The sequence below is a fragment of the Berghia stephanieae genome, chromosome 8, assembly GCF_034508935.2.
Source record: "Berghia stephanieae isolate SIO BIC M18660-M18661 chromosome 8, UCSD_Bste_1.3, whole genome shotgun sequence".
Taxonomy (NCBI): Eukaryota; Metazoa; Mollusca; class Gastropoda; order Nudibranchia; family Aeolidiidae; genus Berghia; species Berghia stephanieae.
Window position 1 is genome coordinate 1,193,059 of NC_088367.1, and position 26,025 is coordinate 1,219,083.

Here is a 26,025-nt window from a genome sequence, read left to right on the forward strand (position 1 = left end):
GGCCTTTTGACCTCCCATGGTGGGCAGGAGGTCACTTGCTGTGTCTTCTATCTCCTATATCTGTTTTTTTTTGGTTGCTTTCTGTCTTTGTCTTGGAATGGGATTACTTGGTCTTTATCAGTGCTGATGGTTTTCCTCGGATCCGCGGAAATCCACGATTTTGGAGTCCAGAGGAGGATTTTCCTCCTTTTAAAAATTACATTTTCTCGTAACAATGTGCTAGCAATGAGAGAGTTGATGTGTGGTGGAACACACAGGTGCAGTTTCCCACTCTCCAGAAGTTAGCTAGAGTATCAATGATAGTCTATCATCTCAATTGCTCTAAAAGTGGGGTTTAGTGCAGTAGAAATGGGGCTTAAAGGCAATCGTTCAACATTTTCCTACTTTTTCACTTTTTGTCACCATCAGCACTGTTTTATCCTGGCCCTTGCCATGTTTATAGCACTTTAAAATGCCTGATTTCTTCCTCCAGCAGGCGACCAGAATCAAATTTCAATTTCATGCATTGAAAGATACCTATTAGGCTCTCTTATCGTAACATTTTTATTGCAACATTGTTCACTGACTCAGAGAAAAGGAACTCATTCATATCTAAGTTGAGTGGGATAATTTCTGTAAAATGCATTAGGCAAGATCACAACACCAGAGCTAGGATTTTGTGCTTGTTGTCAATCATCCAGGCACTGATCATGCTCAACTCTGCTTTGTTACACTGCAAGTCTCTGACGTTTATTGAAGGCTTCATTTTTAAAATCAAGCAACCCCATGATTTTGGATATATAACAGAATTCATAACATGAAAAAAGCCTTCTGGTTCTGTTAAACTGTTTCTATTTTCTTTCTCAGAGTGACTATGTATTCTTCATACTGTGCAGCTATGTGGTCTTGTGGTATGACACTCGCTTTCGAATCGGAAGGACCTGGGTTCAAGCCTCGCTCGGCGCACAGCTGAGTCCTTGGAAAAGGCTCTTCACTCACATTCTCTCACTGTACTCAGGTGTAAAATGATTACCTGGCTGTTAACAGCGTTGTCTCTGCCCGAAAAAAAATAGCAATATCGCCTAACAGGCGTCATGTCACGTGGTACATGTTAAGTGTTGCTGTTGGCCAGGGAGCCCTTGTAAAGCACTTTGAGCATGTTCAGTGGATATTGCACTATATAAAAGCTCAAGTTTTTGTTTTGATTCTTTTCAAAAGTTTTTTTTTTACTGCTGATTTGATGAAAATACATTTCTATTCATTTCCAGTTACTGGAGTTGACATTTTATGTCTATTGTTTTTTTTTTTTTTTTATGACAGCATTCCTACAACCTGAGAAGACGTACAAATCAGCCGTCAGTGAATCAACTCAAGATTAGTCCTGCATTGAAGGTGGAATCACCCAACAGTTTTTCCAGAACAGTTCGTCACCTCCAGAAGGTGTCAGAGAAAAACAGTCGGCTTTTGAGAGCGGAGATTGGTGCCAGTCAAGTTCAGTCAGCATCCCAAGTAGATAACCAGGTAATTAAATTTGATGCCATTTAATTGGAATCAGACCAAAGTAATGTGATGCCATTTGGTTTGATTCAGAACCCAGTGGTTGGATACCACATAATTTGAAGCAAGTTTAACAACAACAAAACAAACAACGTTTCGGCCCTTGGCCTTCATCAGGAGACAAAAAACATAAACACAAATATGTAGATTTACACAATATCACATTTTGTCAAATGTGGAAACAATGTAAATGTAAGGAGAGGGTGTCAGGTGTGGATGCAGGATGAGGCGCAAGAAAAGGAAGGCGGGGAGAGAGAGGGAATGGAGAGGATATGTATGTGTTTGTGTGTGTAGAGTAAAAGTAACTGCAAAAAAAGTCTTTAAAATGGGGATGGGGGTGAGAGAGGGATTGATCGGATTGATTGTTTAATTACGCTGAGCGATTCCGTTTTTTGGGAATGTGTAGCGTGTAAGCGGAGTGTGTGATTAGCCAATGTGCGATTAAGTGGAGTGATCTGTATAGAATTTATAATCACTGCGAAATGAAAGATAATTCCATAATTCGACTTGTCAAATCACAATGAGTGTTCCTAATCATGTACAATAACTGGTGTGTCTCTTTTTCTCTATAATATTTATATTTATACATTTGATGTTTTCTAGCGATCGGCAGGGACACCCCTATCAATGGCTGTATCCTCCTCATCGTCTAGTCAAAGCATGGGCCGTCATCGCCTTCATCATCAAGTGACACCCGCTGGTGACATCAACCCTTTGATCTCCTCCACCACCACTGTCACTCCTTCGGGTTCCCGTAACATTTCTAGTCAGATGTTTCACAATGATGCTGCCAGTGCAGGGTCAAGGTCATCCAGAAGTTCAAAGGGCAAGTAGAAGAAGGGAATAGTGGAATTTCACATGGCTGCCAGCTAGTACGACAAGATATAATGGTTTTTCTGGTTTAATCAACAATATTGTTCCCAATGTAAGAAGTCATAAGAGTATAGTTGGTTGGTTCAAATCACTAAAGTAAAAGAATGAAAGATTGATTTAAGTGCCATTATTGATAATATTTGATATACACTTATATATATATATATATATATATATATATATATATATATATATATATATATATATATATATATATATATATAATATATATATATATATATATTTGAGACACTTCTCTGCTGTCGATCTGTTTTTTTTAGTATTGCTTTTATTAATGTTTCCATTGCTTTTTATTGTGATTGGCTGGACTGGTTTTGAGCCCGAAACGTTCCGTGTTTGGTATTTTGTTCAATTTTGAAGCTGTTCTATTCATTTTAGTTTATTACCTGATAAATCCAAGCATCAGGAACACACTGTATTACAGTCACCTGGAACAACTACAAAAGACGTCTAACTTCTACGTCATGGCACAAGACCGAAGGGCTAGAGCTCAGGTGGTCGCTGGTTCCGATAAGTTTATTACCCAATCTATTCAGTGGGTTGATTTGAATGTTCGATTGTCTGTCCTTGTCAGTTGTATTGTTGTGTTTTCAATTTTCACTGTATTTATAGTTTTTCACTTTAAGAATAAGTTACTAATGTTAGTGAGTAATATTGGTGTAAATATGTGTGTGTGTTCGTGTATGAATGTAAATATATCTGGTTGAGTTTGTGTTCATTTCTTCATATATGAATTCTCAGAATTGTCAAAGAAGGAATGTTTGAATGACAATCAATATTATAAAGCGCTGCTGAGCAATTATGTGGAAGTTGAGCGCTATATAAATAACTTGTTATTATTATTATTATTATTATTATTATTATTATTATTATTATTATTATTATTATTATTATTATTATTATTATATTAATATTATTATTTTTTTTTTTTTTTAAATTTATTTATTTATTTATTTTTTTTAAATCATGTAGTATTTGTATTGTTTAGTGACAATTTCATATAATCGTTTATCTCCTCTATCCCACTAATGTAAAGGTTGCTGCTGGAAGCTCCATTGAATCAATTACAATGGGTAATGAAATGGAAGCTTCAATTTATTGAATGAAGACAGATCATGTGGACGTTTCAGGTTTCCCCTTTATCAACAAAACACAAATGAAACAAGGGATGAAAACTTGTAATATATTTCACAAATGACACTCGTACAAACTTGTAACATATTTCACAAATGACACTCGTACAAACTTGTAACATATTTCACAAATGACACTCTTACAAACTTGTAACATATTTCACAAATGACACTCTTACAAACTTGTAACATATTTCACAAATGACACTCTTACAAACTTGTAACATATTTCACAAATGACACTCTTACAAACTTGTAACATATTTCACAAATGACACTCTTACAAACTTGTAACATATTTCACAAATGACACTCTTACAAACTTGTAACATATTTCACAAATGACACTCTTACAAACTTGTAACATATTTCACAAATGACACTCTTACAAACTTGTAACATATTTCACAAATGACACTCTTACAAACTTGTAACATATTTCACAAATGACACTCTTACAAACTTGTAACATATTTCAGAAATGACACTCTTACAAACTTGTAACATATTTCACAAATGACACTCTTACAAACTTGTAACATATTTCACAAATGACACTCTTACAAACTTGTAACATATTTCACAAATGACACTCTTACAAACTTGTAACATATTTCACAAATGACACTCTTACAAACTTGTAACATATTTCACAAATGACACTCTTACAAACTTGTAACATATTTCACAAATGACACTCTTACAAACTTGTAACATATTTCACAAATGACACTCTTACAAACTTGTAACATATTTCACAAATGACACTCTTACAAACTTGTAACATATTTCACAAATGACACTCTTACAAACTTGTAACATATTTCACAAATGACACTCTTACAAACTTGTAACATATTTCACAAATGACACTCGTACAAACTTGTAACATATTTCACAAATGACACTCTTACAAACGTGTAATATATTTCACAAATGACACTCGTACAAACTTGTAACATATTTCACAAATGACACTCTTACAAACTTGTAACATATTTCACAAATGACACTCTTACAAACTTGTAACATATTTCACAAATGACACTCTTACAAACTTGTAACATATTTCACAAATGACACTCTTACAAACTTGTAACATATTTCACAAATGACACTCTTACAAACTTGTAACATATTTCACAAATGACACTCTTACAAACTTGTAACATATTTCACAAATGACACTCTTACAAACTTGTAATATATTTCACAAATGACACTCGTACAAACTTGTAACATATTTCACAAATGACACTCGTACAAACTTGTAACATATTTCACAAATGACACTCTTACAAACTTGTAACATATTTCACAAATGACACTCTTACAAACACATAAAATATTCTTTGGCCCTTACTGTGTCTTCTCCTTATAGATTTTTTTTCCAATTTGCTTTCTGTCTTTGTTTTGGAATGAGATTACTTGGTTTTGTCCTGGCCCTGGCTCGGAGGGAAACAGTCGAATGGATAGTTATTGTTTTGGGAGATGATATTTTTTTCCTTGTAAATTGTCTTTCTGTAATGTATTATTGTATTTGTTATTTTGAGTGTATAATGTAAGCATTTGAGTGCTTTAATTGAAATTTTATCATTTGACTTTCCCATTTTCTTCATTTTTACTGACGCTGATATAACCTAAATGTATTGCAAATGCTGTAAAACCCTTAAAAACAAACAAAACAATAAATGTCACTGATACAAACTCATCATATACTTGTACAAGTGGTGTCGTTCATCTGTATCAAACTAAAATGTGTATTAATCACATTACAGCAATAAGAGAATATCAATCTATGTACATGTAGCTGTAGTAAAAAACTTGAGCTTTTATATAAAACAATATCCACTACATGCTCAAAGCGTTTTACAGGGGGTCCCTCCCTGACCAACAGCAACACTTAACATGTAAGACGAGACATGACGCCTGTTAGGCGATATTACAATTATTTTTTCAAACAGAGACAACACTGTTAATGGCTGGGCACTCATTTTACACCTGAGTATGGTGAGAGAATGTGAGTAAAGAGCCTTTTCCAAGGACTCAACAATGCACTGCTCAAAGCAGGACTCGAACCTAGAACCTTCCGATCTAAATGCGAGTGCCAGACCACATAGCCGCATAGTAGTTGATTATGATTTTCCCTTTGTGTTCATTAAAACGTTCATGCTTATGTCAATTTTTATCAATTTTGTATTAGAGTTTTACAGTCTCAACAAGGTCTGATATTTTCTCTCAGTCTTTGAGTTGCTTATTCTGCCATCAATAAATGTAAAAAATAATCAAAGTATGTCCCGTTTCTCTGTGTTGATTTGTAGTGTGTCATGACATGTGTTAGATATGATGATAATACCTAACTCAAAGATAATACAGGCTTTGATATTACACCTGTTCCCTATTTGAACCATTCTCCTTTGTCTTACTTTTTCCTCAAGTCCTTTTAATTGTACATCTAGAATGTTCTTATTATCCAATTTTCATCCTTTTTACTGGCGCTGATATGACCTAAATGTGTCGCAAGCGCAGTAAAACCTGTAAAAACAAATCTCTTAGTAACGACATGTGCTTGTGTGAGGATGAGACATTCAGGTGGTCTCAATCGAAGTACATTGATTTTGTGCTCTTGGAATTTACATCTGTTCTAATGACAAATGACAAGGGATGACAAATAACCCAGGCGTCAGCCGCAAACTGAGCTAGGCAGGGCGATTTGACTTGCTCAAGCCAACACAATGCAGCGGTATTCGAACTTGGTACCTTTCAGGTACGAAGCAAAGACCGTACCGCTGAGCCACTCTGCCCCATGTTTCATGACATGTATTTAATATCACAGACTTCACAAGAGTTAATTGTTCAAAATTCAATTCAATTCAAAGCTTTATTTTTAGGTAGTTGCCGATACAACTCGTACATGAATAGAATATTTCCATTCAACAAACCAAGGCAATTGCCGATACAACTCGTACATGAATAGAATATTTCCATTCAACAAACCAAGGCAATTGCCGATACAACTCGTACATGAATAGAATATTTCCATTCAACAAACCAAGGCAATTGCCGATACAACTCGTACATGAATAGAATATTTCCATTCAACAAACCAAGGCAATTGCCGATACAACTCGTACATGAATAGAATATTTCCATTCAACAAACCAAGGCAATTGCCGATACAACTCGTACATGAATAGAATATTTCCATTCAACAAACCAAGGCAATTGCCGATACAACTCGTACATGAATAGAATATTTCCATTCAACAAACCAAGGCAATTGCCGATACACTCGTACATGAATAGAATATTTCCATTCAACAAACCAAGGCAATTGCCGATACAACTCGTACATGAATAGAATATTTCCATTCAACAAACCAAGGCAATTGCCGATATCACTCGTACATGAATAGAATATTTCCATTCAACAAACCAAGGCAATTGCCGATACAACTCGTACATGAATAGAATATTTCCATTCAACAAACCAAGGCAATTGCCGATATCACATCGTACATGAATAGAATATTTCCATTCAACAAACCAAGGCAATTGCCGATACAACTCGTACATGAATAGAATATTTCCATTCAACAAACCAAGGCAATTGCCGATACAACTCGTACATGAATAGATATTTCCATTCAACAAACCAAGGCAATTGCCGATACAACTCGTACATGAATAGAATATTTCCATTCAACAAACCAAGGCAATTGCCGATACAACTCGTACATGAATAGAATATTTCCATTCAACAAACCAAGGCAATTGCCGATACAACTCGTACATGAATAGAATATTTCCATTCAACAAACCAAGGCAATTGCCGATACAACTCGTACATGAATAGAATATTTCCATTCAACAAACCAAGGCAATTGCCGATACAACTCGTACATGAATAGAATATTTCCATTCAACAAACCAAGGCAATTGCCGATACAACTCGTACATGAATAGAATATTTCCATTCAACAAACCAAGGCAATTGCCGATACAACTCGTACATGAATAGAATATTTCCATTCAACAAACCAAGGCAATTGCCGATACAACTCGTACATGAATAGAATATTTCCATTCAACAAACCAAGGCAATTGCCGATACAACTCGTAACAATGCATAATTAAGAAATATTCCATTCAACAAACCAAGGCAATTGCCGATACAACTCGTACATGAATAGAATATTTCCATTCAACAAACCAAGGCAATTGCCGATACAACTCGTACATGAATAGAATATTTCCATTCAACAAACCAAGGCAATTGCCGATACAACTCGTACATGAATAGAATATTTCCATTCAACAAACCAAGGCAATTGCCGATACAACTCGTACATGAATAGAATATTTCCATTCAACAAACCAAGGCAATTGCCGATACAACTCGTACATGAATAGAATATTTCCATTCAACAAACCAAGGCAATTGCCGATACAACTCGTACATGAATAGAATATTTCCATTCAACAAACCAAGGCAATTGCCGATACACTCGTACATGAATAGAATATTTCCATTCAACAAACCAAGGCAATTGCCGATACAACTCGTACATGAATAGAATATTTCCATTCAACAAACCAAGGCAATTGCCGATACAACTCGTACATGAATAGAATATTTCCATTCAACAAACCAAGGCAATTGCCGATACAACTCGTACATGAATAGAATATTTCCATTCAACAAACCAAGGCAATTGCCGATATCACTCGTACATGAATAGAATATTTCCATTCAACAAACCAAGGCAATTGCCGATACAACTCGTACATGAATAGAATATTTCCATTCAACAAACCAAGGCAATTGCCGATACAACTCGTACATGAATAGAATATTTCCATTCAACAAACCAAGGCAATTGCCGATACAACTCGTACATGAATAGAATATTTCCATTCAACAAACCAAGGCAATTGCCGATACAACTCGTACATGAATAGAATATTTCCATTCAACAAACCAAGGCAATTGCCGATACAACTCGTACATGAATAGAATATTTCCATTCAACAAACCAAGGCAATTGCCGATACAACTCGTACATGAATAGAATATTTCCATTCAACAAACCAAGGCAATTGCCGATACAACTCGTACATGAATAGAATATTTCCATTCAACAAACCAAGGCAATTGCCGATACAACTCGTACATGAATAGAATATTTCCATTCAACAAACCAAGGCAATTGCCGATACAACTCGTACATGAATAGAATATTTCCATTCAACAAACCAAGGCAATTGCCGATACAACTCGTACATGAATAGAATATTTCCATTCAACAAACCAAGGCAATTGCCGATACAACTCGTACATGAATAGAATATTTCCATTCAACAAACCAAGGCAATTGCCGATACAACTCGTACATGAATAGAATATTTCCATTCAACAAACCAAGGCAATTGCCGATACAACTCGTACATGAATAGAATATTTCCATTCAACAAACCAAGGCAATTGCCGATACAACTCGTACATGAATAGAATATTTCCATTCAACAAACCAAGGCAATTGCCGATACAACTCGTACATGAATAGAATATTTCCATTCAACAAACCAAGGCAATTGCCGATACAACTCGTACATGAATAGAATATTTCCATTCAACAAACCAAGGCAATTGCCGATACAACTCGTACATGAATAGAATATTTCCATTCAACAAACCAAGGCAATTGCCGATACAACTCGTACATGAATAGAATATTTCCATTCAACAAACCAAGGCAATTGCCGATACAACTCGTACATGAATAGAATATTTCCATTCAACAAACCAAGGCAATTGCCGATACAACTCGTACATGAATAGAATATTTCCATTCAACAAACCAAGGCAATTGCCGATACAACTCGTACATGAATAGAATATTTCCATTCAACAAACCAAGGCAATTGCCGATACAACTCGTACATGAATAGAATATTTCCATTCAACAAACCAAGGCAATTGCCGATACAACTCGTACATGAATAGAATATTTCCATTCAACAAACCAAGGCAATTGCCGATACAACTCGTACATGAATAGAATATTTCCATTCAACAAACCAAGGCAATTGCCGATACAACTCGTACATGAATAGAATATTTCCATTCAACAAACCAAGGCAATTGCCGATACAACTCGTACATGAATAGAATATTTCCATTCAACAAACCAAGGCAATTGCCGATACAACTCGTACATGAATAGAATATTTCCATTCAACAAACCAAGGCAATTGCCGATACAACTCGTACATGAATAGAATATTTCCATTCAACAAACCAAGGCAATTGCCGATACAACTCGTACATGAATAGAATATTTCCATTCAACAAACCAAGGCAATTGCCGATACAACTCGTACATGAATAGAATATTTCCATTCAACAAACCAAGGCAATTGCCGATACAACTCGTACATGAATAGAATATTTCCATTCAACAAACCAAGGCAATTGCCGATACAACTCGTACATGAATAGAATATTTCCATTCAACAAACCAAGGCAATTGCCGATACAACTCGTACATGAATAGAATATTTCCATTCAACAAACCAAGGCAATTGCCGATACAACTCGTACATGAATAGAATATTTCCATTCAACAAACCAAGGCAATTGCCGATACAACTCGTACATGAATAGAATATTTCCATTCAACAAACCAAGGCAATTGCCGATACAACTCGTACATGAATAGAATATTTCCATTCAACAAACCAAGGCAATTGCCGATACAACTCGTACATGAATAGAATATTTCCATTCAACAAACCAAGGCAATTGCCGATACAACTCGTACATGAATAGAATATTTCCATTCAACAAACCAAGGCAATTGCCGATACAACTCGTACATGAATAGAATATTTCCATTCAACAAACCAAGGCAATTGCCGATACAACTCGTACATGATAGAATATTTCCATTCAACAAACCAAGGCAATTGCCGATACAACTCGTACATGAATAGAATATTTCCATTCAACAAACCAAGCAATTGCCGATACAACTCGTACATGAATAGAATATTTCCATTCAACAAACCAAGGCAATTGCCGATACACTCGTACATGAATAGAATATTTCCATTCAACAAACCAAGGCAATTGCCGATACAACTCGTACATGAATAGAATATTTCCATTCAACAAACCAAGGCAATTGCCGATACAACTCGTACATGAATAGAATATTTCCATTCAACAAACCAAGGCAATTGCCGATACAACTCGTACATGAATAGAATATTTCCATTCAACAAACCAAGGCAATTGCCGATACAACTCGTACATGAATAGAATATTTCCATTCAACAAACCAAGGCAATTGCCGATACAACTCGTACATGAATAGAATATTTCCATTCAACAAACCAAGGCAATTGCCGATACAACTCGTACATGAATAGAATATTTCCATTCAACAAACCAAGGCAATTGCCGATACAACTCGTACATGAATAGAATATTTCCATTCAACAAACCAAGGCAATTGCCGATACAACTCGTACATGAATAGAATATTTCCATTCAACAAACCAAGGCAATTGCCGATACAACTCGTACATGAATAGAATATTTCCATTCAACAAACCAAGGCAATTGCCGATACAACTCGTACATGAATAGAATATTTCCATTCAACAAACCAAGGCAATTGCCGATACAACTCGTACATGAATAGAATATTTCCATTCAACAAACCAAGGCAATTGCCGATACAACTCGCGTACATGAATAGAATATTTCCATTCAACAAACCAAGGCAATTGCCGATACAACTCGTACATGAATAGAATATTTCCATTCAACAAACCAAGGCAATTGCCGATACACTCGTACATGAATAGAATATTTCCATTCAACAAACCAAGGCAATTGCCGATACAACTCGTACATGAATAGAATATTTCCATTCAACAAACCAAGGCAATTGCCGATACAACTCGTACATGAATAGAATATTTCCATTCAACAAACCAAGGCAATTGCCGATACAACTCGTACATGAATAGAATATTTCCATTCAACAAACCAAGGCAATTGCCGATACAACTCGTACATGAATAGAATATTTCCATTCAACAAACCAAGGCAATTGCCGATACAACTCGTACATGAATAGAATATTTCCATTCAACAAACCAAGGCAATTGCCGATACACTCGTACATGAATAGAATATTTCCATTCAACAAACCAAGGCAATTGCCGATACAACTCGTACATGAATAGAATATTTCCATTCAACAAACCAAGGCAATTGCCGATACAACTCGTACATGAATAGAATATTTCCATTCAACAAACCAAGGCAATTGCCGATACAACTCGTACATGAATAGAATATTTCCATTCAACAAACCAAGGCAATTGCCGATACAACTCGTACATGAATAGAATATTTCCATTCAACAAACCAAGGCAATTGCCGATACAACTCGTACATGAATAGAATATTTCCATTCAACAAACCAAGGCAATTGCCGATACAACTCGTACATGAATAGAATATTTCCATTCAACAAACCAAGGCAATTGCCGATACAACTCGTACATGAATAGAATATTTCCATTCAACAAACCAAGGCAATTGCCGATACAACTCGTACATGAATAGAATATTTCCATTCAACAAACCAAGGCAATTGCCGATACAACTCGTACATGAATAGAATATTTCCATTCAACAAACCAAGGCAATTGCCGATACAACTCGTACATGAATAGAATATTTCCATTCAACAAACCAAGGCAATTGCCGATACAACTCGTACATGAATAGAATATTTCCATTCAACAAACCAAGGCAATTGCCGATACAACTCGTACATGAATAGAATATTTCCATTCAACAAACCAAGGCAATTGCCGATACAACTCGTACATGAATAGAATATTTCCATTCAACAAACCAAGGCAATTGCCGATACAACTCGTACATGAATAGAATATTTCCATTCAACAAACCAAGGCAATTGCCGATACAACTCGTACATGAATAGAATATTTCCATTCAACAAACCAAGGCAATTGCCGATACAACTCGTACATGAATAGAATATTTCCATTCAACAACCAAGCAATTGCCGATCAACTCGACATGAAAGAATTTTCCATCAAAAACCAAGCATTGCCGATACACCGTACATGAATAGAATATTTCCATTCAACAAACCAAGGCAATTGCCGATACAACTCGTACATGAATAGAATATTTCCATTCAACAAACCAAGGCAATTTGCGATATCAACTACGCTAACATATGAATAGAATATTTCCATTCAACAAACCAAGGCAATTGCCGATACAACTCGTACATGAATAGAATATTTCCATTCAACAAACCAAGGCAATTCCGATACAACTCGTACATGAATAGAATATTTCCATTCAACAAACCAAGGCAATTGCCGATACAACTCGTACATGAATAGAATATTTCCATTCAACAAACCAAGGCAATTGCCGATACAACTCGTACATGAATAGAATATTTCCATTCAACAAACCAAGGCAATTGCCGATACAACTCGTACATGAATAGAATATTTCCATTCAACAAACCAAGGCAATTGCCGATACAACTCGTACATGAATAGAATATTCCATTCAACAAACCAAGGCAATTGCCGATACAACTCGTACATGAATAGAATATTTCCATTCAACAAACCAAGGCAATTGCCGATACAACTCGTACATGAATAGAATATTTCCATTCAACAAACCAAGGCAATTGCCGATACAACTCGTACATGAATAGAATATTTCCATTCAACAAACCAAGGCAATTGCCGATACAACTCGTACATGAATAGAATATTTCCATTCAACAAACCAAGGCAATTGCCGATACAACTCGTACATGAATAGAATATTTCCATTCAACAAACCAAGGCAATTGCCGATACAACTCGTACATGAATAGAATATTTCCATTCAACAAACCAAGGCAATTGCCGATACAACTCGTACATGAATAGAATATTTCCATTCAACAAACCAAGGCAATTGCCGATACAACTCGTACATGAATAGAATATTTCCATTCAACAAACCAAGGCAATTGCCGATACAACTCGTACATGAATAGAATATTTCCATTCAACAAACCAAGGCAATTGCCGATACAACTCGTACATGAATAGAATATTTCCATTCAACAAACCAAGGCAATTGCCGATAAACTCGTACATGAATAGAATATTTCCATTCAACAAACCAAGGCAATTGCCGATACAACTCGTACATGAATAGAATATTTCCATTCAACAAACCAAGGCAATTGCCGATACAACTCGTACATGAATAGAATATTTCCATTCAACAAACCAAGGCAATTGCCGATACAACTCGTACATGAATAGAATATTTCCATTCAACAAACCAAGGCAATTGCCGATACAACTCGTACATGAATAGAATATTTCCATTCAACAAACCAAGGCAATTGCCGATACAACTCGTACATGAATAGAATATTTCCATTCAACAAACCAAGGCAATTGCCGATACAACTCGTACATGAATAGAATATTTCCATTCAACAAACCAAGGCAATTGCCGATACAACTCGTACATGAATAGAATATTTCCATTCAACAAACCAAGGCAATTTGCCGATACAACTCGTACATGAATAGAATATTTCCATTCAACAAACCAAGGCAATTGCCGATACAACTCGTACATGAATAGAATATTTCCATTCAACAAACCAAGGCAATTGCCGATACAACTCGTACATGAATAGAATATTTCCATTCAACAAACCAAGGCAATTGCCGATACAACTCGTACATGAATAGAATATTTCCATTCAACAAACCAAGGCAATTGCCGATACAACTCGTACATGAATATGAATAGAATATTTCCATTCAACAAACCAAGGCAATTGCCGATACAACTCGTACATGAATAGAATATTTCCATTCAACAAACCAAGGCAATTGCCGATACAACTCGTACATGAATAGAATATTTCCATTCAACAAACCAAGGCAATTGCCGATACAACTCGTACATGAATAGAATATTTCCATTCAACAAACCAAGGCAATTGCCGATACAACTCGTACATGAATAGAATATTTCCATTCAACAAACCAAGGGAATTGCCGATACAACTCGTACATGAATAGAATATTTCCATTCAACAAACCAAGGCAATTGCCGATACAACTCGTACATGAATAGAATATTTCCATTCAACAAACCAAGGCAATTGCCGATACAACTCGTACATGAATAGAATATTTCCATTCAACAAACCAAGGCAATTGCCGATACACTCGTACATGAATAGAATATTTCCATTCAACAAACCAAGGCAATTGCCGATACAACTCGTACATGAATAGAATATTTCCATTCAACAAACCAAGGCAATTGCCGATACAACTCGTACATGAATAGAATATTTCCATTCAACAAACCAAGGCAATTGCCGATACAACTCGTACATGAATAGAATATTTCCATTCAACAAACCAAGGCAATTGCCGATACAACTCGTACATGAATAGAATATTTCCATTCAACAAACCAAGGCAATTGCCGATACAACTCGTACATGAATAGAATATTTCCATTCAACAAACCAAGGCAATTGCCGATACAACTCGTACATGAATAGAATATTTCCATTCAACAAACCAAGGCAATTGCCGATACAACTCGTACATGAATAGAATATTTCCATTCAACAAACCAAGGCAATTGCCGATACAACTCGTACATGAATAGAATATTTCCATTCAACAAACCAAGGCAATTGCCGATACAACTCGTACATGAATAGAATATTTCCATTCAACAAACCAAGGCAATTGCCGATACAACTCGTACATGAATAGAATATTTCCATTCAACAAACCAAGGCAATTGCCGATACAACTCGTACATGAATAGAATATTTCCATTCAACAAACCAAGGCAATTGCCGATACAACTCGTACATGAATAGAATATTTCCATTCAACAAACCAAGGCAATTGCCGATACAACCGTACAATAAAATTTCCATCAACAAACCTAGGCAATTGCGATACAACTCGTACATGAATAATTTCCATTCAACAAACCAAGGCAATTGCCGATACAACTCGTACATGAATAGAATATTTCCATTCAACAAACCAAGGCAATTGCCGATACAACTCGTACATGAATAGAATATTTCCATTCAACAAACCAAGGCAATTGCCGATACAACTCGTACATGAATAGAATATTTCCATTCAACAAACCAAGGCAATTGCCGATACAACTCGTACATGAATAGAATATTTCCATTCAACAAACCAAGGCAATTGCCGATACAACTCGTACATGAATAGAATAATTCCATCAACAAACCAAGGCAATTGCCGATACAACTCGTACATGAATAGAATATTTCCATTCAACAAACCAAGGCAATTGCCGATACAACTCGTACATGAATAGAATATTTCCATTCAACAAACCAAGGCAATTGCCGATACACAGATACGTTCTACACATGAATTGGAGTAATAATTTCCATTCAACAAACCAAGGCAATTGCCGATACAACTCGTACATGAATAGAATATTTCCATTCAACAAACCAAGGCAATTGCCGATACAACTCGTACATGAATAGAATATTTCCATTCAACAAACCAAGGCAATTGCCGATACAACTCGTACATGAATAGAATATTTCCATTCAACAAACCAAGGCAATTGCCGATACAACTCGTACATGAATAGAATATTTCCATTCAACAAACCAAGGCAATTGCCGATACAACTCGTACATGATAGAATATTCCATTCAACAAACCAAGGCAATTGCCGATACAACTCGTACATGAATAGAATATTTCCATTCAACAAACCAAGGCAATTGCCGATACAACTCGTACATGAATAGAATATTTCCATTCAACAAACCAAGGCAATTGCCGATACAACTCGTACATGAATAGAATATTTCCATTCAACAAACCAAGGCAATTGCCGATACAACTCGTACATGAATAGAATATTTCCATTCAACAAACCAGGCAATTGCCGATACAACTCGTAAAATAGAATATTTCCATTCAACAAACCAAGGCAATTGCCGATACAACTCTACATGAATAGAATATTTCCATTCAACAAACCAAGGCATTGCCGAACAACTCGTACATGAATAAATATTTCCATTCAACAAACCAAGGCAATGATAAACTCGTACAAACAAATTCCATACAACCGCAATGGATACATCACAAATAAAATCATTACAAACCACAATCCGTACATCGTAGAATAGAATATTTCCATTCAACAAACAGGCAATTGCCGATACAACTCGTACTATGAATTCATTAAAACATCAACCAACAATGTACATAAAATACCATCACAAAAGAATTCCATCAACAAAATAGAAATTCCATACAACCATTCGATACAAGTAATAGATATTTCCATTCAACAAACCAAGGCAATTGCCGATACAACTCGTACATGAATAGAATATTTCCATTCAACAAACCAAGGCAATTGCCGATACAACTCGTACATGAATAGAATATTTCCATTCAACAAACCAAGGCAATTGCCGATAACACTCGTACATGAATAGAATATTTCCATTCAACAAACCAAGGCAATTGCCGATACAACTCGTACATGAATAGAATATTTCCATTAAAAAAACCAAGGCAATTGCCGATACAACTCGTACATGAATAGAATATTTCCATTCAAAAAGCAATGCAAAAAAAAAACCAAGGCAATTGCCGATACAACTCGTACATGAATAGAATATTTCCATTCAACAAACCAAGGCAATTGCCGATACAACTCGTACATGAATAGAATATTTCCATTCAACAAACCAAGGCAATTGCCGATACAACTCGTACATGAATAGAATATTTCCATTCAACAAACCAAGGCATTGCCGATACAACTCGTACATGAATAGAATATTTCCATTCAACAACCAAGGCAATTGCCGATACACTCGTACATGAATAGAATATTTCCATTCAACAAACCAAGGCAATGCCGATACAACTCGTACATGAATAGAATATTTCCATTCAACAAACCAAGGCAATTGCCGATACAACTCGTACATGAATAGAATATTTCCATTCAACAAACCAAGGCAATTGCCGATACAACTCGTACATGAATAGAATATTTCCATTCAACAAACCAAGGCAATTGCCGATACAACTCGTACATGAATAGAATTTTTCCATTCAACAAACCAAGGCAATTGCCGATACAACTCGTACATGAATAGAATATTTCCATTCAACAAACCAAGGCAATTGCCGATACACTCGTACATGAATAGAATTTTTCCATTCAACAAACCAAGGCAATGCCGATACAACTCGTACATGAATAAATTTCCATCACAAACCAGCATTGCCATAAACTACAATAATACAATAAAAACCAAGGCAATTGCCGATACAACTCGTACATGAATAGAATATTTCCATTCAAAAAACCAAGGCAATTGCCGATACAACTCGTACATGAATAGAATATTTCCATTCAACAAACCAAGGCAATTGCCGATACAACTCGTACATGAATAGAATATTTCCATTCAACAAACCAAGGCAATTGCCGATACAACTCGTACATGAATAGAATATTTCCATTCAACAAACAAGGCAATTGCGATACAACTCGTACATGATAGAATATTTCCATTCAACAAACCAAGGCAATTGCCGATACAACTCGTACATGAATAGAATATTTCCATTCAACAAACCAAGGCAATTGCCGATACAACTCGTACATGAATAGAATATTTCCATTCAACAATACCAAGGCAATTGCCGATACAACTCGTACATGAATAGAATATTTCCATTCAACAAACCAAGGCAATTGCCGATACAACTCGTACATGAATAGAAAATTTCCATTCAACAAACCAAGGCAATTGCCGATACAACTCGTACATGAATAGAATATTTCCATTCAACAAACCAAGGCAATTGCCGATACAACTCGTACATGAATAGAATATTTCCATTCAACAAACCAAGGCAATTGCCGATACAACTCGTACATGAATAGAATATTTCCATTCAACAAACCAAGGCAATTGCCGATACAACTCGTACATGAATAGAATATTTCCATTCAACAAACCAAGGCAATTGCCGATACAACTCGTACATGAATAGAATATTTCCATTCAACAAACCAAGGCAATTGCCGATTTCAACTCGTACATGAATAGAATATTTCCATTCAACAAACCAAGGCAATTGCCGATACAACTCGTACATGAATAGAATATTTCCATTCAACAAACCAAGGCAATTGCCGATACAACTCGTACATGAATAGAATATTTCCATTCAACAAACCAAGGCAATTGCCGATACAACTCGTACATGAATAGAATATTCCATTCAACAAACCAAGCAATTGCGATACAACCTCATGAATAGAATATTTCTTCAACAAACCAGCAATGCGATACAACTCGTACATGAATGATATTTCCATCAACAACCAAGGCAATTGCCGATACAACTCGTACATAATAAATATTCCATTCAACAAACCAAGGCAATTGCCGATACAACCGTACATGAATAGAATATTCCATTCACAAACAAGCAATTGCCGATACAACTCGTACATGAATGAAATTCCATTCAACAACAAGGCAATGCGAACACTCGAATGATAGAATTCCTTCAACAACAGCAATTGCCGTACAACTGTACATGAATAATATTCCATCAACAAACCAGCATGCCGATACAACCTAATATAAATTCTCAACAAACCCCCCACGAAAACCACACCAGGCAATGCGAACACTCACATATTCATTCACACAAGCATTCAAACTCTCTATAATATCATCACACAGCATGCCTACACTCGTACGATAAATTCCATTCAACAACAGCATTGCGTACACTACATGAATAGATATTCCTCAACCAAGCATTGCCGAACAACAGATGATTCCATCAACAACAAGCAATGCGACACCGTACAATATATTTCTCACAAACAGGCAATTGCGATACACTACTGATAGAATATTCTCACAACAAGGAATTGCCGATCACCGAGAAAATATCATTCACAAACAAGCATGCGTACACTGTCATAGAATTTCTCAACAAACAAGGCTTGCGTACAATAATGAATAGAATTTCCTCAAACCAGGCATGCGATAATCGTTAATAATATTCCTTCAACACAAGCAATGCCGATACACCTACAATAGAATCATTCAAAACCAGCATGCGATAACCACAGAAGAATTCATTCACAAACAGGCAATGCGATACACGTACTAAAATTCCTTCAACAAAGAATTGCGAACACCGAATGAATAATATTCATCAACAAACCAAGAATGCGATAACTACTGATAATATTTCCTACAACCAGCAATGCTCACTGTCATGAAATTCTTCACAACCAAGCAATGCGACATGACGAAAATTCCATCCAACAGAATATTTCCATTCAACAAACCAAGGCAATTGCCGATACAACTCGTACATGAATAGAATATTTCCATTCAACAAACCAAGGCAATTGCCGATACAACTCGTACATGAATAGAATATTTCCATTCAACAAACCAAGGCAATTGCCGATACAACTCGTACATGAATAGAATATTTCCATTCAACAAACCAAGGCAATTGCCGATACAACTCGTACATGAATAGAATATTTCCAACAAACCAAGGCAATTGCCGATACAACTCGTACATGAATAGAATATTTCCATTCAACAAACCAAGGCAATTGCCGATACAACTCGTACATGAATAGAATATTTCCATTCAACAAACCAAGGCAATTGCCGATACAACTCGTACATGAATAGAATATTTCCATTCAACAAACCAAGGCAATTGCCGATACAACTCGTACATGAATAGAATATTTCCATTCAACAAACCAAGGCAATTGCCGATACAACTCGTACATGAATAGAATATTTCCATTCAACAAACCAAGGCAATTGCCGATACAACTCGTACATGAATAGAATATTTCCATTCAACAAACCAAGGCAATTGCCGATACAACTCGTACATGAATAGAATATTTCCTATCAACAAACCAAGGCAATTGCCGATACAACTCGTACATGAATAGAATATTTCCATTCAACAAACCAAGGCAATTGCCGATACAACTCGTACATGAATAGAATATTTCCATTCAACAAACCAAGGCAATTGCCGATACAACTCGTACATGAATAGAATATTTCCATTCAACAAACCAAGGCAATTGCCGATACAACTCGTACATGAATAGAATATTTCCATTCAACAAACCAAGGCAATTGCCGATACAACTCGTACATGAATAGAATATTTCCATTCAACAAACCAAGGCAATTGCCGATACAACTCGTACATGAATAGAATATTTCCATTCAACAAACCAAGGCAATTGCCGATACAACTCGTACATGAATAGAATATTTCCATTCAACAAACCAAGGCAATTGCCGATACAACTCGTACATGAATAGAATATTTCCATTCAACAAACCAAGGCAATTGCCGATACAACTCGTACATGAATAGAATATTTCCATTCAACAAACCAAGGCAATTGCCGATACAACTCGTACATGAATAGAATATTTCCATTCAACAAACCAAGGCAATTGCCGATACAACTCGTACATGAATAGAATATTTCCATTCAACAAACCAAGGCAATTGCCGATACAACTCGTACATGAATAGAATATTTCCATTCAACAAACCAAGGCAATTGCCGATACAATCGTACATGAATAGAATATTTCCATTCAACAAATCAAGGAATTAAAATCGAATAATGATATCATAACAAATAAATAATGATAATAATAATAATAATAATAATATAATAATAATAATATAATAATAAAATAAATAATAATAATAATAATAATAATAATAATAATAATAATAATAATAATAATAATGATAATAATAATAATAATAATAATAAATAATAATAATAATAATAATAATAATAATAATAATAATAATAATAATAATAATAATAATATAATAATAATAATAATAATAATAAATAATAATAATAATAATAATAATAATAATAATAATAATAATAATAATATAATAATAATAATAATAATAATAATAATAATATAATAATATAATAATAATAATAATAATAATAATAATAATAATAAATAAAATAATAATAATAATAATAATAATAATAATAATAATAATAATAATAATAATAATAATGATAATAATAATAAGGCAAGTTGAATCCATGTCCAGGTCTGATCACTGAACGCAATTACGGGTATGATTTAACATGATTGTAATGGACAATATTTTGCTTTGGTTTCAGAGTATGTAGTATTTCCATTACGACAATGAGATCATAACAATTCGGGTTATCAGATCTATAAATGGACGCTTTTAAGGACAAGTGGGCTTTCCCAGATTTTTCGGTTTTTTAAATAATTACATAGAGGTCAAAAGTGGGCGTTGCCCAACCCCCTGAAAAGGTTTCGAGGATCAATTTCGTCTATTTGCTTCGATATCGGTATAAACTGCCTTGTGTTTTAACCGAAAACACAATGTGTACATAAGTGTAAGTGGGCTAACCCTTCTAACATGGCTTCAACACGAGACATGTCGAATTCACGACTGAATGAAAAAAAGTCCCCACCAAACAACAATGCCATCATATCAGACAATGTTTTGCATTTCAATTGTCAGTGTAATGTGTTTAGACGCGTAAAAAATATAATTTAAGGCATTAAATATGTGTTTAATGTAGGAAAATTGATTAAATTGACTGCATGTGTGAGAGGGACAGCCCATTATTTCGCAACATACATTAAATATGAACACGTTGTTTACAGGGATATAATATGAAATATTTCATTGTTACAATGGTGTAAATACGGAAAAGCATACAATCATTTATTTATTTCTTGAACAGTTACATAATTTTAAAAACATTTTTTGTTTTGTTTCGTTTTGTTTTTGAGACTATAAAAATAAAATCAGATATATCGAATAATAATAATAATGATAGAGTTAAACCGACGTGCATTTATTTGCAGGTCTGGTAACCCAATTCCTTATGGACTCATTATTGTAATGGAAATCTCAAAAATGACGCAAAATAATGTCCATTACAACAATGTTAAACTAGGCCCATAAGTGGCTTCGGATGTAAGACCTGCGTATATGTACACGTCTAGTTAAAAGTTTTCATTATGCATGAATGTAAGTCTTATGGTAACAAAATATCTTCTGTGGAGTTCATTGTATTGATGCTGGAAAATTGCGTTCGGGATGTGGACACAAAACTCAAAAACGTATGCTGGAGAAAAAAAAGTTGAGCTTTGATATAGCGCAATATCCACTAAACGTGCTCAAAGCGCTTTACAAGTAGTAACAAAGCTAATGTTTTTTAGTTTTTGCATGTTAATGGTTGAATAAAACTATCTATGTACATGCTCATTTTTAATATACATTTTTAAAATTTTGAAATGTAGCAAAAATCTCTAGGATTGAGTGAGTTCAAATTTGAGTTTTTCCAAAGTGAAATGAGAAGGTTGGATACAGATTGCTTTAGGAAAACTTAAAGCGTCTTAACTTGTCACAAACGTCATGCAATGCTAAGTGTGATCAGTGAACGTGCTATTGGTGACAGTGATCGTATAAAATTATTGTTCAGACATTGTGTCCTTTGGTAATTTTGGCGCATTAGAAAGGGGAAACAACTATAACTATAAATGACAAGGACAATAATATAGGAGACAAATATAATTAACATAAAAGAATAGGGTCTTTAAAGGGATATAATTCACAACAAACTAACTCAATGAAATTATACGATTATCTTCCTTTGATCATTCATACAATAACTCTATAAATAAAAGTCAATCAGCTCCGGACATCAATGGGCATGATCTATATTACATTTCCACGTGCTCGAGGTCATTGGTCACATTGCAAAGTTTGCTCAAAATGACCCACAAAGTGAAAAGTGTTCACAGTTTGAGAAATATCCAAAGTTTCAATTGGTCATTTTGCTCAGCATGACTCATGGGTATGTTTCCAACTTTCATAAACAAAGCAGCGTGTTTAGATACATTGAGAAATGTCCAATCGTTGTACAGCAACAAATCATGTGATCGATGACTAGGATGGACGAAAACATGAATATAGATCGCTCCCATTATTAGTAGTTCTACTAATTGCCGTCCGGAGCAGCACGAGGAGCTTCGGAAGGCCTCCCTTTCGGACACTTCTGGAAAGCTTCGTACAACTCTGATGTCCGGATAGCTTGCAAATGCTTTAGATGACCTTCGGACGGCTTCCCTAGGCCTCCGGACGCTTCCCTAGGCCTCCGGACGGCTTCCCTAGGCCTCCGGACGACAATTAGTTGGACCCAAACCTTACACACTTCTCCAGTATTTGGACAATCATCGAATTAAATCGTATTGTTTAAGCTCTTTCCACTTCTTCTCCAATGCCTGGGCAATCATCGGTCCATACGTTTTCAACACACTGTCATCCCGAACACGTAAATGTTTGTTTGTCTCAGGATTTCCATAATCTTTATAATGATGGAGGTAACCGTCTGATTCGGGGACTCTGTCGATCGGACCATATGCCTTCCAGATGTTGTGAATTCCAACCGTCTTTACGCCTAACGGATCCACTATATTCTTCGATCTTAAGTCGTGTGCAAAAAACTTGTTTTCTCTATAGATCGATGCTAGTACAACAGAACTATTTTTAGCAATTGTGTCTTTAAATTCAAAGGCACCCAACTCCCCAGTATTCGCAGGCCATTCTTCCCTGAAATATGTATTTCTAAACTGGAAAACGACAAAGTTTTTATTTTTCTTCTTTCTATACTCGATCAATTCTTTCCAAGTTGAAATATTTTTAACTTTGGGGAAAATGAATTCGTCTATATCGGTGATGACGATGTACTTAGAATGGTCCCTGTTTCTGTAAAGACAATCGTTTTGGGCAATCATTTGTCCGTAGTAGTGGATATCTGGACCCACTGAATCTTCTCCAACCTTTAAGCTCAAAGGCCAATCTATTATCTCGACGAAATTGGTATTTTTGTAGTGCTGCAGCAGCTGAAATAGAGAGTGAGAAAAAAAAAAAGGATATAGCGGGAATGAACTCGACAACGCTCAGTATCCTCTTTGATATTGTCTGTAGACCGCCAGTTGGTCGGTAACTTCTCACTAAAATATTATCATACTATGAATTTTTAAGGGTACACAATGTTATCTCTCTCTCTCTCTCTGTCTCTATCTCTCTCTCTGTCTCTATCTCTCTCTCTCTCTCTCTCTCTCTCTCTCTCTCTCTCTCTCTCTCTCTCTCTCTCTCTCTCTGCTCATCTACTTCCCTGTACTTCAACCGTTTGATTCCAAAGTCGAATTTTCACGACGTGCTTTCGTACATTCTGCTCCTCCTGTGTGGAACGCTCTTTTAGCAGACATCAGACACCGTAATTCTCTGGCATTTAAATCCTCTCCTTACCAGGCATTTTCAGAATTTTCCCCAAAACTTCACGCCCACCTTATACAAAAACAGACAATTCTTACTCAAATAGAAAAGCAACAAGCACATTCTATACATAATATTATTGTTCGATAAGGTGAGCTCTATTACAGAATGTCACGTTTTTGTAGCCATAGCAAAAAGAAATGAAATCTGGATGAGAAAAATGACAGTTGCATCGTAACAAATGTGACGATTTCCCAATAGGTGGTAAGGAGAGGGTTCAAGCCCCGTTGAAGACAGAGTACTTCATTTCAGTTTTCTATGAGTGATTTTACTGATTTCATTGAATGATATAATAATAATATAGGATCGCATATGCATTTAATATTATGTATAAGCGTTTCCGAGCACTTTTGGTGGAAAGGAGCGCTATAGAAATTATTATTATTATTATTATTATTATTATTATTGTTATTATTGTTATTATTATTATTATTATTATTATTATTATTATTATTATTATTATTATTATTATTATTATTATTATTATTATTATCATTATTATTATTATTATTATTATTATTATTATTATTATTATTACAATTATTATTATTATTATTATTATTATTATTATTATTATTATTATTATTATTATTATTATTATTTATTATTATTTATTATTATTATTATTATTATTATTATATTATTATTATTATTATTATTATATGTTTTGGTATGTTACATCTGGCGGGCAGATGTTGTGAGTGTTTTCCTTAAACACATTGCATCAACCACGAAGCTTTGTTTTCTTATGTAAATGTGTACACACTGACAATTTTTCGAATGTGTAAAATCAAAGGACATGAGTTTCAATAAACAAGTTTACACCTATAGATAGTTCGAAGATGACGTCACTCAGGTC

At 35.1% G+C, this 26,025-nt stretch overlaps 2 protein-coding genes and 1 long non-coding RNA gene across 6 annotated transcripts in view; 1 reads left to right on the forward strand and 2 right to left on the reverse strand.

The window, feature by feature from the left end:
• The window catches only part of LOC144977997 (uncharacterized), a 32,038-nt gene extending 29,568 nt beyond the window's left edge, over positions 1-2,470 (forward strand). Inside the window, exons 12-13 of the mRNA XM_078923406.1 lie at positions 1,300-1,500; positions 2,140-2,470. Coding sequence (XP_078779532.1) covers positions 1,300-1,500; positions 2,140-2,370 — 432 coding nt within the window. The 3' untranslated portion in view covers positions 2,371-2,470. The remainder of the gene's footprint in view (positions 1-1,299; positions 1,501-2,139) is intronic.
• Positions 2,471-3,507: 1,037 nt separating this feature from the next.
• Positions 3,508-6,853, reverse strand: LOC144977995 (uncharacterized). The gene is made up of 2 exons (XR_013646448.1): positions 4,542-6,853; positions 3,508-4,367 (listed from the first exon to the last, which is right to left on the reverse strand). It is a non-coding gene; the product is annotated as an uncharacterized LOC144977995 (long non-coding RNA).
• Positions 6,854-22,519: 15,666 nt separating this feature from the next.
• The window catches only part of LOC144977998 (beta-1,4-galactosyltransferase galt-1-like), a 71,831-nt gene continuing 68,325 nt past the window's right edge, over positions 22,520-26,025 (reverse strand). For all 4 annotated transcript variants that reach the window (XM_078923408.1, XM_078923409.1, XM_078923410.1 and 1 more), the window contains one exon: positions 22,520-24,730. In XM_078923408.1, the coding sequence (XP_078779534.1) occupies positions 24,059-24,730 (672 nt within the window). In that variant the 3' untranslated portion in view covers positions 22,520-24,058. The remainder of the gene's footprint in view (positions 24,731-26,025) is intronic.